The sequence below is a fragment of the Xenopus laevis genome, chromosome 5S (assembly GCF_017654675.1).
Source record: "Xenopus laevis strain J_2021 chromosome 5S, Xenopus_laevis_v10.1, whole genome shotgun sequence".
In the NCBI taxonomy this organism is placed as follows: Eukaryota; Metazoa; Chordata; class Amphibia; order Anura; family Pipidae; genus Xenopus; species Xenopus laevis.
This window is the reverse complement of record NC_054380.1, coordinates 36,056,793-36,070,983: the sequence shown is the minus strand read 5'-3', so window position 1 is coordinate 36,070,983 and position 14,191 is coordinate 36,056,793. Positions and strand designations below refer to the sequence as shown.

The following is a 14,191-nucleotide window of genomic DNA, read 5'->3' as shown; positions in this document are numbered from 1 at the left end:
TACAAAGGCACAAAACAACAGCAGCCTTAGTGTCATATAGATAGAAAAATACAAAATGTGTATAAACTGTATATATAATGACTGCTTTTAAAGTTGAAGTCTGCCATGAATACAGCATTGCAAAGTAACATTTAGCAAGCTATATTTCTGAGCTTAATTTCCAATACTAACACTAGTACCCCATACAGTGCCGCTATTGTTGCAGCAACATTTCAGGTCACCCAAAGTAACTTTAGGAGACAAATTTAAACAAAAATTTGTCTGTGCCTCCCATGCTAAACAAGAAAGGAGAGAGAGAATTTTCTCGTTTCGCCGTCCTAGAATGTTTTCGCAAAACTGTGTCAAAAATTTGCAGACGAAAAATCCGCCGCAACAAAGAAATTTGTTGCGTGTCAAAATTGGCATGCGCATAAAAACTGACGCATGTCAAAATTATTTCGCGAATTTTCACAGTTTCGCAAATTTTTTGGCAAAGTGAAACAGGACAGATTTGCCCATCACTAGTGAGGGCCGGTCAGGACACCAATAGGCAAACACCATAGAGAAAGCTGCAGATGGCACCCACCCCTCACCAATACCAAATGCTGAACTATCAGTTTCCAGTTTCCAATAACCAGAAACTGCCTAAGTGTTTCTTTCAGTATATAGACAACGATTCTCTCCACTTTCTCTATACAATGCTTGTTAATACTTTCTCTGTTTTTTTCTCTTATTGTTAAATGGGGCACAGCACAGAATTGCCAAGTGAGCACAAGTGAAGAAATTACATAAAAATTATTATACTATAAATTATACTTGGGATTAATTCACAAATTTTCTAAAACTACAACTAAACAGCAGTATGATGACTGGAGTCAGTGTCGGACTGGCCCACCGGGATACCAGGAAAACTCCCGGTGGGCCAAGGTGTCAGTGGGCCCTCATGTTGCTAAACTTTTGGCATATTTCATGTCCATTCCATATTATATGAGAACAAAGAGGCTAAATAGATGCAATGATAGATTATAGTATGTAAAGAAAATAAACTAGGAGAATAGAGGTTGATTCGGAGATGAAGAATATTAGTACTGAGAGTGGGCCCCTGGTCTAAGGTTTTATGGTGGGCCTCTGGTCTAAGGTTTTTGGGTGGGCTCCTGGTGTCCCAGTCCAACACTGACTGGAGTGTAAAGTCTGCAGGGAAACGAGTATGAACAACCAGTTTGTTGAATATATTTTTTCCTCTTTTTAAAGAGACTGATTTTCACAAAGGTTTTTTTTTTAAAATGAAAGATCAACTTACCCATTGAAATGGTAGATATCACGTATATTTCCAAAGAGAGCTGATCGTTCTTCTGTCCCTAGGGAAAGTCTCGATTGGTCAGAAATGCAATTGAGATAATCCTGTGTAGAAAAAAAATTTTAAAAAAAGTACCATTAAAACATTATATCACTAATGGAAAGTGAAACTGAGCTACTATTAACAGCGCAAGATAAATCCATATCAGTTTTAGGTTATTTCAGAAATCTTTTCACTGGTCTCATTGTGGATAAACAGTAAATCTATTATGAAAGGCAACAAAAGTTATCTGTTCAGCACAAGGTAGAAGACAGTGACCATGTTAGACAGAGAAATTTATATTTTATGTGGATACGCAGAAATGTATTTATACTTTATGATCCCAGTGATAGTATGCTCCATGTTTGTTCTCCCATTCAAGTCATATTTTTCTAACAAATCATAACTCTAATCAAAGCCAACCACACACACACAGTCAATAAAAGTTGCCAGCTTGGACCCTCCAGATTTAAGACAGGTTGTTGCTCCATGTATGGGACCTTCCTGACAGTCTGTCTGACCTTAAATCAGCCAGATATTTATTGGGCTTGTTAAGAGTATCCCGTTTGTTGAAGACAGAATTGGACTGTTGCTGTGATCTCTGGACAGGTCCACATAAGATTGCATTATGATCCAAACAATGGCCTGGGGGCCAAACATTTTTTTTTTTTTTTTTTTTTTTTTTTGTTTGGCATGAAGATTTGCTTGTATGGCAACCTTAACTTATAGGCTAATCTTAATGTGTAAATTTTAGCCTCTCGTCTTTCAGTTTCATTTAATTGGTGTTGGCTGCTACCTACAGCTATGTAATAACCATTTTAGGATCATTATTATGGGATTTGTTGGGCTATATAAATAGATGTTATAATATAGAACATAATATATATATATATAATATATGCACAGGAAAAGCACATTTGCTAATTCATTGAAAGAGAACTGTATCCAGTCCACATCAGTTTAAATGAGAAAAGCATTGATGCATAGCACTTGGAGCATTAATTGTAATTTCATGGCGAACTGTAGGAAAGCATGGAACTTGCACTTTCCAGATATAAGAAAATGTACAGAAAATAGGAAATAAAATATACCTTCCCACCTGGAAGGCACTGGGCTCAAGGCAGCCTCTTCCACCCATACAGGTTTCGACTCAAATTATTTATGCTAAGCAAATCAAAAGGAATCCCTTCAGGGCAGAAGAAAGGCCCAACAGATGACCTGACATGTATCTGAATCTCATTCTGAACAGAGGTTTATGACAGAAGATTAATGAGAGATGGGTTTTCAGTATAAAATGAGAGATGGGTTTTCAGTATAAAATGAGAGATGGGTTTTCAGTATACTGTCCTAATGCTTGAAACTACACAAAACAAACGCACATATCTTTTACAAAATACACAAAGAATCTGTGGATCGTATGAACTGTAATTTGTCAGGCTGTAGACTACACAAGATTTTTTTTTCCTACAATATTTATGCTAACTGGTTTAGAAAGAAAAAATAGCACTGAAATAAACAGGTCCTGTAGGACTTTCCTTGCACAAAGAAATTGTAGGAATATGCCAAAAATCAACTCTATAGAGAACAATAGCAATGTGATGGAATGTGATGGAATTGTACATTTTAGGGTGATGATAGATGGGAAGATTTATGGCCTGCGGTTAATCTTTGCCATTAGCCTCAAATCTCCCAACAATTCTTGCCCACTGGCAGTAATCCAAAAGCACTTTGTTTTCTGAAGTCGCCCAAAGTTTCATTGCGAGGCAAGTCACATTTAACCATTGTCGACTAATCTCCCCGTCTGCCACGCAGGGGCGATCCTGGCCCCTCCGCCGCCTGAGGCAGCAGCAGTTGCTGCTGCCCCCCCTCCCCCAGAATTTCGCTCTTAAACTACCAGGAGCAGCATTTTTGCTGCCCCTGGTACCTAGTGGGGCGCTGCTGCCTGAGGCGACAGCCTCAACTTGCCTCATTGGCGAAGCACCCCTGCTGCCACGGTCCATATAAAACTCTACAGAACTAAATATATAAATGGCAGGATATAAAATAAATATTGTGCATACACAGAGCCTCAGCTGCACCAGACTAACACCAACATTTATGCCAGAAAACAACACCACCTCAGATCTGGCATAACCCATAAAAGTAATTTGGACAAATTCAGGTGGCAAAGAAATGCTGGTCTTAAAAGTGATATTAAAAAGCGGTCCATACAGTGGCAGGATTTCATAGCAGCAATTTCATTCACCGCTACCTACTCTTTAGGGGTAAGACCCTAGATGTTACACAACAATCGGCTTCGATTTCATACTGTGTTACGTGTATAAGAGCATCTCTTGTTTGCTTTCCATACTGTGTTAAGCCTATAATGAAGTAGTGCAGACCTTTATCCTGGGATTAACTATACTTGTACATTATATGAAATATTTCAATTGAATGCCTGACAGAGGAGTAGATATCTGGTGTCAATTTGTGACAATTGAAATATACTGACTTAATACATAGAAGTTGCTATGCAAATGCATTCTTGACAAAATTGGTTGTAGACAATGGTGTAATTACTATAACAAAACAATCTAATTTGCCTGAATATCCCAGTTCCATATACCTAGTGCATTTTTTTTTCCAGATAGACTGGTTAATCCTCAAACCTTGTTGGCAACAGCTCTACAAACAGATGTGTGGGAACACCTGTTTCAGACTGTTACTAATTCACTGCACTCCAGGGCACACACAACTACAAGTGTTTCATATACCATGGGAGGGCCATAAATATTTTTGAGAAAATGGCAAGGAGGCATTTATTGGCATTGCAGCAAGAAATGCTTTTTAAATAGGATAAATATTGTAATAAGGTAAAATGTTTTTGCTTGACCAAGATTTCTGTTGTATGTGATGCAGTTAAAGGAGTTGTTCACCTTTAAATTAACTGTTAGTATGATGTAGAGAGTGATATTCTGAGACAAATTGCAATTGGTTTTCATTTTTTATTATTTGTGTTTTTTAAGTTATTCAGCTTTTTATTCAGCAGCTCTCCAGTTTGTAATTCCAGCAATCTGGTTGCAAGGATCCAAATTACCCTAGCAACCATGCATTGATTTGAATAAGAGACTGGAATATGAATGGGAGAGGCCTGAATAGAAAGATGAGTAATAAAAACAATAACAATACATTTGTAGCCTTACAGAGCATTTGTTTTTTTAGATGGAAAAAGTCAGCAGAAGAAGGCAAATATTTGAAAAATTATAGAAAATAAATATTGAAGACCAACTGAAAAGTTGCTTAGAATTGACCATTCTATGACATATTTAAGGTTACATTAAAGACGAACCACCCCTTTAAGTTATCTTCCTTGTACAGGTATAGGATCTATAATCAAGAATGCTCAGAACCTATGGTTTGCCTGTTAAGAAATCTTTCAGTAATTTGGATCACCATACCCTATAGGTGGCCATACACGGGGAGATCTGCTTGTTTTGTGATGTCGCCAAAGGAGCGGATCTCTCCCCCGATATTCCCACACTGAGGTGGGCAATCGGATCACTGGACCGCATCAACGAACAGATGCGGCCGCGATCCTACAGGATTTTTTACTCAAGTCTGTCGGCAGCTTTTATCTGCCCGTGTATGGGGGCCTTAAGTCTGATAAAAATAATTTAAAAATCAAAAAAAAAAAAATAGGATTGTTTTGCCTTAAATATAGATTTTTGTAACTTGGGTAGGATCAAGTACAATGTATCGTTTTACTATCACAAAGAAAAAGGACATTTTTCAAAATAAAAATTATAATAGATTCGAATAGATTCAATGCATGCTATGGTAGATAAACATCCCACAATTTGGAGCTTTCTAGATACAGGTATGGGATCTGTTATCCAGAATGTGTGGGACCTAGAGTTTTCTGGATTATGGATCTTTCTGTAATTTGGATCTTCATAGCTTAAGTCTACTAGAAAATCATGTAACCATTAAATAAACCCAAAAGACAAGTTTTGCTTCCAATAAGGATGAATTATATCTTAGTTTAGATAAAATACCAGTTACTGTTTTATTATTATTACAGATAATAATAAATAATTTTTTTAAATTTGGATAAAATGGAGTCTATGGGAGATGGCCTTTCCGTAATTCAGAGCTTTCTATATAACGGCTCCCATACCTATGGATAATGGGTCCCATTAAGTGGGTTTCTGGATAATGGACCCCATATCTGTGCTTATTTTTGACGTTCTTTCACAAAAACACCTTGTACAAATGCACGTTTTCTGTGTTGCACAATATGACGTATAACAGTATTACACCATAATTAATAATGCAAATACATGTACATTAATTACAGAAGTGCAGGTTTAACTGCCATAAAATAGACAATGTGGCTTCAGTCTCACTGGAAGACTTGGCTTGAGTCAGATATGTGGTGGGAAGATTCGCTCAAACCAAGGCACAACTGACATCTCGCCAGGCTTGTTCAAATTAGCCATTGTCTGTAATATCATTGGGATTTGTGTTGTGTCTGCAATGTGCCTGTGTGCACTGCACCACAAAGAACAATTTGTCACACTGTGGAAATTTAATCACTATGGGAAAGTTACGCTGGGCTTCAAAAACAAAATTTAAAGACAATATTTCAAAATAGAATGGTAAAGAAAACAATAGTTTGACACCTGATGGAAGAACTGTGAATCCTTTATCCTTAGGGTGGATAACGAGATCTGAAATATCTCAAGTTACAAACCGCAAATGGTACATTTAGCAGTTTTTAGTAATTCTATTTGCAATTTAAAGTCTATTTACTATTTACATGCAGTCATATGACCTCTACCAGAACTGGCTTTTTTAAGACATAATCTAGTGCTGAGCACATGACCTTTTCAGTTTTAACATGAAGAGAGGTGAGAAACTCAGTTCACGATGACCTGCAGATTGTAGCAAATTTCTACAGGCAACTGAACAAAAGTAGCCATAACCATTATGTAAAGTTACATGTTCTTCCCTGCAAGAACAGACACTTCTCAAGGATGATTGTTGTCTTGACATAAATGCTACAATTTTGCTCTAAAATGCTCCTCCATGATTAATTCCTGTAATTGAAGGGATAAAACACAATTGTAAAATCTCACTGTGCTATTACTTGCACCGGATATCCTGAGCATTGCATTTTTTTTTCAAATCACCTTATTTTTAAGTTTACAACAGCATGAATTCTTACTCCGATTTACTATGAAGCACTAAATTGGATGCTCACATAGAGAAAAACAGGTAGCAACCTATTTCACCATAGTGACCAGGGCCTAGAGGTTGTAGCCATGAAAATAGGGTACTTTGGAGGGAGGAAAAAATTAAATCAGGTCCTCATCCTCCTCTTCCTGGAAAGAAACAGCTAGTAACAATAAATGTGTACAACCGGCTCTAAGCCTTGCACTATAAATGACTAATAATTAGCAAGGAACCATATGTCTCCAAGCAATGCAATAGGCTGCAAAGTTAAGTTGAACTGCAGCTCACCCGATGACCTGGATGTTAAACCCAGCATCTATCGCACTCACCAATAGGGTTGCCACCTTTTCTTGAAAATACCGGCCTTCGTTTATTTTTGCAGTTTTTTCCTATTAATAAAATTGGCATCAAGCATCATTTTTACCAGCCAGATGGCATCCCTACTCATCAAGGATGGCAGTTGGCTCGGGTACCGTGCCCCGAACCCGTAGCTTGAGGTGAGGATACAACGAAACAAATGAGCACGCACTCCTACAGCCAGCCGATAAATTAAAAACGAAGTTCATTGCATATTAATAAAAGTTACACGTCCTAACACGTTTCATATCCACCGATACGTAATCATAAGCACATAGGTGCCGCAGACGATTTTTCATTTTAGCAGGCGGAAGGCAATTCAGGGAGATTGTCTCCCCAAAGAAGAGGCGTTTAGTCAACAGGCGACTAACTCTCCCTGAATCTGCCCGTGTGCTACAGCCCTTAAGGATCTCATAGATGTTCTATATCTTCAAGAGATATGAGCATGTTGTACATTGTGAGGTTAGAGAACAGAACAAATTGCTTTGTGTAAATGTCATTGGGTCATTTCATATGATTCTATCCATTCAGGAAACTCCTATACTCAGTCAAAAGTTCACTATTTACAGAACCTTCAGTACATGTTCTTAACAGCCGTTTTTCTAACAGCCTTTAGTGGAAGGGGTGCAGTTACTTTATATGTAGCTATAGACCCAATTCCATATAAAGAGCAATGGTACATAAGGAGGATTTTGGCCATTGACTCAGTTTACAATTTCACAAGATATAAGCACTGACCTCGGATTTAGACCACAACTGGAAAAAAAATGTCCACAAATCATAAGGTTTTTATTTTGTTTTTACTTTTGAATAATCATAGGTTGTCTGATAAATATTTGCCAGCTTTCTAGTTGGCCAAAAAAAGAGATAACATTTAAAATGGACATAATAACCCTGATTTTCAACATGTGGCAAAGATGTATCAGAAATACTTAAAGGAGAAGGAAAGCCACTGAAGCAGTTTATTGCCAATAGATTAGCCACAATCTATAGTGCAAGCTATAACACTATATTTATTCTGCAGAATGCTGTACCATACCTGAGTAAACAGCTCTAGAAGCTGTCTCTTTTTAAGGATAGCAGCTGCCATATTAGCTTGTTGTGACATCACTTCCTGCCTGAGTCTTTCCCTGCTTACTCATAGCTCTGGGCTCAGATTACAGCAGGGAGGGAGGAGGGAGGGGGTAAAAGGGTGAGAGGAGCAAACTGAGCATGCTCAAGTCCTAACCCTGGAGGTTTATGCTGAAAACAGGAAGTCTCATACAGAAGCCCATGTATACACAATAGAAGGATAGACGAAATGTGGTGTTTCTTTTGACAGAGGACCCAGAGCAGCATTACTTGAGGGTTTACCTTTCTGATAAAGCTTACTTAATTTTAGCCTTTCCTTCTCCTTTAATCTTTGGTGACCAAATCATTGAACTACCTTTGACTAAGAATAATAATTTCTCTTTCTTATTAATGGACTATATAATGCAACTGATGCGACTCATGGGAGTGGGAGATTTGCAGAAGTTTCATTTTGAGAAAAATGGCAGATATATTTAGGCTCCATAAGAGGCTGCAATGGTGATACTAATAATGTAGAGTTAATGTAATAGTTAAACAGTTACAAAAAGATTAGCTGGTAGATCATGGTCCTATCAGACGATGAACAAACGTCATGGTCTTTGTTGAAACAGTTGCGAAGAACAGGCAGCAAACTAAGCAAACACACAGGGTTATGAAGACAAAAACTTCTTCTCCCTTTATATATTTACAGTATATAACCATTTAGTTCTCATTCATGGAGGCAACAAAAAAATATTCTACTCAATGGAGCAGGGAACAGATCTACTTTTCTCAGTCTGCAAAAATATGCAAGATTTATTTCACTGGCCCACAATAATACGTAAACTTGTATTTTTTTTAATTATCTTCAATATTTTTAGCTCTGATTCAAACCTAAAAAAAAAGTGTATATAAAATTTTCTCTGTAACAAAAACAGTTTTGTTACACATGCCACAACTTCTTAAAATTACATATAAAACTTGCTGACCAGAGGTTTGCATTACAATGAACATTGGCATCAAACTGAAATGAGTAGTAGTGGGAATGGAAAGGTTGGTCACTTTGGAGTTAAGTTTCCTCTACTGGTGATGAACATGACTTCTTGAGGTCATTGATTGATGATTTTGATTTGCTGTCTACTTCACACCGCTCCTGGCTACAGACCTGTAACATGTCAAGCACTTCTAACCTTTCAGAGTATTGCATTTCACACATACTTTACTCTCTTTCTCTCCTTGTTATCAAGATTAAAATAGCCATCCCCTGGAGTCTTTAGATCTTCCCAACCATAAAACAGTATGACCTATGCACTCTTTCATTCACCAGCCATTACTTATGGACTTCAAACTATACTTTAACATTCATACTCCATATCTTATATACTGTCATTTTTTCTGTCCCTCATCAACAGTATATCTAACTATAAAGAAATATTGAACAGAAACCTACTCACAAATCATGTACATAACCTATTTATGTTTAAGTAGATTGCTGAGAAGGAAGATAATTCTGATAATTGTTTTCCTTTTTAGTAAAACCCCTATAATCTAATGTCCTCCCACTTAGAACTGCATCTAGGGCAATGGGTCTGCAACCTTTTTGACCCACATGTCACATTAAAATTTAGAACGTGTAGAAGAGCCATACTAGGTGGAAAATATTTTGGGGCTTACTAAATAAGGGCTATGATTGGCTATTTGTGGATTGTCAGTACTCTTGTTTATTTAAGCTTCCAATGCTTGCTTCCCAATTGTAAAACGAGAACCTGATTTGAGGCTACTAGGACTAGAATCAAAGGGGGCAACATGTCCAATAGCCAAACAGCCTACAATGGACCCCAAGTGTCTGACTACCAGCAGAATTTTATTAATACAGATATATAAGGGTTGGCAGGGCTCCTCCTCAATCTTTACGGACAACACAAAAACAGAGCTGGGACATTTGTTGTAAATGTGCTAGTTTGTGTTGATTCCATGATGGACTGAAAAGGCTGTCTCAAGAGAATGATTCATTTCAAGCAGCAAAGTGTCCTTTAAAAAGTATTTTATTACACGGCCTGAAGCTAGCTCATATTAGTTATTAGATTTCTTTTTTTTAGTGAATCCTGAAAGCCGTCTTTATCACACAATCATACATACAGTATATCAGCCCTATACAATATTTGTTTTATAAGGCAGAGTAAAATCCTTCTTATGGATATCTGGCTTGAGTTTTTGGAAAAAGCAGCTGGAGGAAGCATCTCTTTCTGTATAATTCAATCCCCCTGAGGACTAGACCACCACAAGATGAAAAGATATTTGAGAAACTCTGCAGTGACATGTTTAGCTGCAAACAAAAACTCCTTTCAGTCTTAACTACCACTTGAACATGCCACATATCTCTGGCAAGCAAGCAGAAATGTGTTTGGCAATAGGAAGCAACAGATTAAAGGGAAACAAACAGACAATTACAAAACATAATACCAGCTCAATGTTAACATATACCGTACATTGATTTACAGCCTTAAAGGCAATTCCTCACACAAAGAAAGAAGTGTTTTTGGCAGAATGTGCTTGCTATTTTCCAAATTGAAAAGTGTGTCCTTGAAGGGCAATTCATTTAAGTTATACCTAATGTGTAATGTTTTAATTTATCTGCATCATGCCCCATAAATACCTGTATTTTCCCCACAATATACTTGGGGAAGATGGAACATCTCTTTGGCAGCCATAATAATAAATGCTAACAGCCTGACATGTTTGATAAACTAGATGGGCCTTTTACATATGATTCAGTGAAACAGAAGTGAAGAGAATTTTGATGGAAGATGTAAAAACCTCACCTACATGCAACTTCCCCAGTTATAAGTGCACTTACCGCTTTAGATGTCTTTCATGTATAGTGCATTTAAATAACAATAAATACAGTATCTTTTAAGATAAAGTTTGGGACAAAAGCAAAAAAAGGAAACATTTAGGGATGTTTTAGCCAACACATTTTTCATACAATAAAATATGTATTGATACAAAACCCAAACTAACCCATGATTGCTCACATGGAGAAACACTTTAATGCACTGATCAGATGACTTTTGCCTAAAAACGTGCAATACAGGTGTGGGATCTGTTATCCGGAAACCTGTTATCCAGAAAGCTCCGAATTATGGAAAGAGTCTCCCACAGATTCCATTTATCCAAATAATCCAGACTTTTATAAGTGATTTCCTTTTTCTCTGTAATAATAAAACAGTGCCTTGTACTTGATCCAAACTAAGATATAATTAATCCTTATTGGTAGCAAAACCAGCCTATTGGGTTTATTTAATGTTCACGTGATTTTCAGGTAGCCTTAAGGTATGAAGATCGAAATGACATAAAGATCTGTTATCCGGAAAACCCCAGGTCCTGAGCATTCTGGATAACAGGTGCCGTACATGTACCAAGAATCACCTTGCATGCCACCACCGAAGTGTAAAAATGCAAACATGCACAAGTGATATGCTTCAATAACTATATGCCAATATACTGGCTTTAGGGAAAATAAATGGAATTTTAACTGTTTAACGCAGGACATATTCCCCCTCCACAGGATTGTCACTAGATATGGTAGAAACCTTTCAGCCATGGGATTTTGCACCAGTTACGTTTGCTAACAATAACAATATGTCTCTAGTGTAGGTGGTGTCCAATCACAGACCTAGAAGAACAGTACACTAGGTAAGTAATCTCACAAACACGATTTGTGGCTACAGGGCTGACTACAACTTAACTCTTGAAAAATAGTTTGAAAAAAAAACAAAAACAGACACCGATACCTAGGTTTATAGTCCCTAGGTTTAAAGCAGTGAACCTCAAGCAATGACTCATGAGCAACATGTTGCTCCCCAACCCCTTGGATATTGCTTCCACTGGCCTCAAAATAGATACTTATTATTGAATTATTGACTTGGAGGTAAGTTTGCATAAAATCCAGGTGTAATGGGCTGCCAGTCCACATGGAGGCTACCAAATGGCCAATCACAGCACTGATTCTGCACCACCCAGGAATATTCTTTATGCTTGCATCACATCTTTACATCTAAATGTTGCTCATGGGTAAAAAAAAAGTTGCAGACCCCTGGTTTACGTGATCTTTTGACCATCTCAAAGAGACTAGCCAAGAGTATTACCAATAAAATCAATTGCCTCCTTATGGCAAGGTTTCATCAGGTTTAGCCTATACCATAAACAAGTAAATCAATCTCTATTTTGATGCACAAAGGAAGAAGTTCAAATATGTGGATATTGGGCAAAAGCTAAATATTAAAGGTGAAGAATGTGGGTAAATGTTTGTTTAAAACCATTATTTTAGAATGGTGGAATTTGACATTATTATAATGTATACAGTATATGCAGCTGATGCTGCACAAAAGACATTTCTTAATGTTTTTTCTGTAAGTGCTTTAGATTTGAACTAAATTGTGTGGCCCCATAGAGTAGAGAGCGAGTTGTCACTAGGAAAAATGTGGGATTGCAAGCATGAGGGTAAGTATTGTAAGATGGTAGCAATAACACTTCCTACCAGTGGTGCCCATATCAACTGAAGAACAATGTGATAAATGCAGAGTATGTCTTAAGTTGGCAGTCTGGCTTGATACCCATCATACAAGAAAGCTAGGGGCCTATTTATTATGCTGTGTAAAATGAAATCTGCCTGAAAAAAATGGTTTAAAAGCTGTGTAAAATAAATGGCAAATTTATCAAGGTTTATTTTATTTCACACCATGCGAACGCCAGTTTTGCCATAACTATTTTAAACTGCTTCAGACCACGGTAAGTGAGTATTGTCAGAAGTTTAACGAAAAAGCGCATTAAAAGAGCTGTTCACCTTCAAATAAACTTTTAGTATGACATAGAGAGTGATATTCTGAGATGATTTGGAATTGGTTTTCATGTTTTATTATTTGTGGTTTCTGAATTATTTAGCTTTTTATTCAGCAGCTCTCCAGTTTGCAATTTCAGCAATTGGGTTGCTATGGTCTGAATTACCCTAGCAACCATGCACTGATTTGAAAAACAGACTGGAATATGAATAGGAGAGGACCTGAATAGAAAGATGAGTAATTAAAAAGTAGCAATAATAATAAATGTATAGCTTTACAGAGCATTGGTTTTTAGATGGGGGTCAGTGATCCCCATTTGAAAGCTGAGAAAAATCCAAAGAAAAAGGCTAATAACTAAATTGAAAAGTGGCTTAGAATTTACCATTCTATAACATACTATGCTGTTTTTTATATGTTGATGCCTGCCGACATGCCGAATTATTTCGCAGTTTATTATGCCACGTAATAAATCTGCTCCTAGTTTATTATCCCATATGTGGATCACTTAGATGACTTGGAAATGCAGTCTCCATATCTATGCCAACTGGGATTTTTAGCCACATATATTGACTCCTCCAGTAATAATTTACATTGATTTTTCTCAGGCCAAACAAGTAGGCTACATATTCTAATACACAGACTAAACTTTAGGCTCAATGTATACAAGGTTTGGTTTTGTGCTTCCATATGCCCAGATTTCTGACAAATTATTGTCATAAAAAGTTTCTTACCTCGACAATGCTTTTCAGATCCTGCACATAGGTCCTTTCAGTATGGAGAATTTCTTGAACCACTCTGTCAACATACATGAGTTTAGGACTGGTTGATTCTACGGCTTCAGTCACTGAACACTTTTTAATTGGTCTTTTAGCTTCAGCTTTCCATTGTGTGCTTTGATACTCATCAGATAGCTTTTCCCTTGGACTTCCATGATGTTGTTCTTTGGTGCAGATTCTATGAAGGTCATCATTTGATATCGGTCGGGCAGGAACCAGTTCTAATTTGATGGCTCCAGCTTCCTTATCTTGGTGAAACAAGCCCAAGTGACTGTTTGATGCTAGGGTCATCCGACTGCCAAATGAACAGTGACTGTCTCTGGAAGAGGCAGACGAGGATGTTGAACCAAAGCTGACAGGCCGGTCACTGTCTGACATCTCCATGTTTTTGATCCCACAGTAGCGGAAATGTCTGCTAGTCCTTTGCAGATTCTCCTCTGCTGTCCTAGGACTCTGGGGCTCTATACCAGAATGAAGACCATCAAGTGGTAAATGGTAGTCCTCTGAAAAACAAAAAGAATATACAGGCGTTAAAAAAGAAGGCACAGTTTGTTTGGTTTTAAGTTTATTTTACTTATTTAAGATAAAATGCAGGGAATACAGAATTTCATTCTTTTTAATGTAGCCCCCTCTAGGTA

General features: G+C 37.3%; 1 protein-coding gene across 3 annotated transcripts in view; it reads right to left on the bottom strand.

Moving 5' to 3' along the window:
• The window catches only part of plekhg1.S (pleckstrin homology and RhoGEF domain containing G1 S homeolog), a 130,091-nt gene that overhangs the window by 25,394 nt on the left and 90,506 nt on the right, over positions 1 to 14,191 (bottom strand). For all 3 annotated transcript variants that reach the window (XM_018265183.2, XM_018265184.2, XM_041564410.1), the window contains 2 exons: positions 13,509 to 14,056; positions 1,280 to 1,380 (listed from right to left, as the gene is read on the bottom strand). In XM_018265183.2, the coding sequence (XP_018120672.1) occupies positions 1,280 to 1,380; positions 13,509 to 14,056 (649 nt within the window). The remainder of the gene's footprint in view (positions 1 to 1,279; positions 1,381 to 13,508; positions 14,057 to 14,191) is intronic.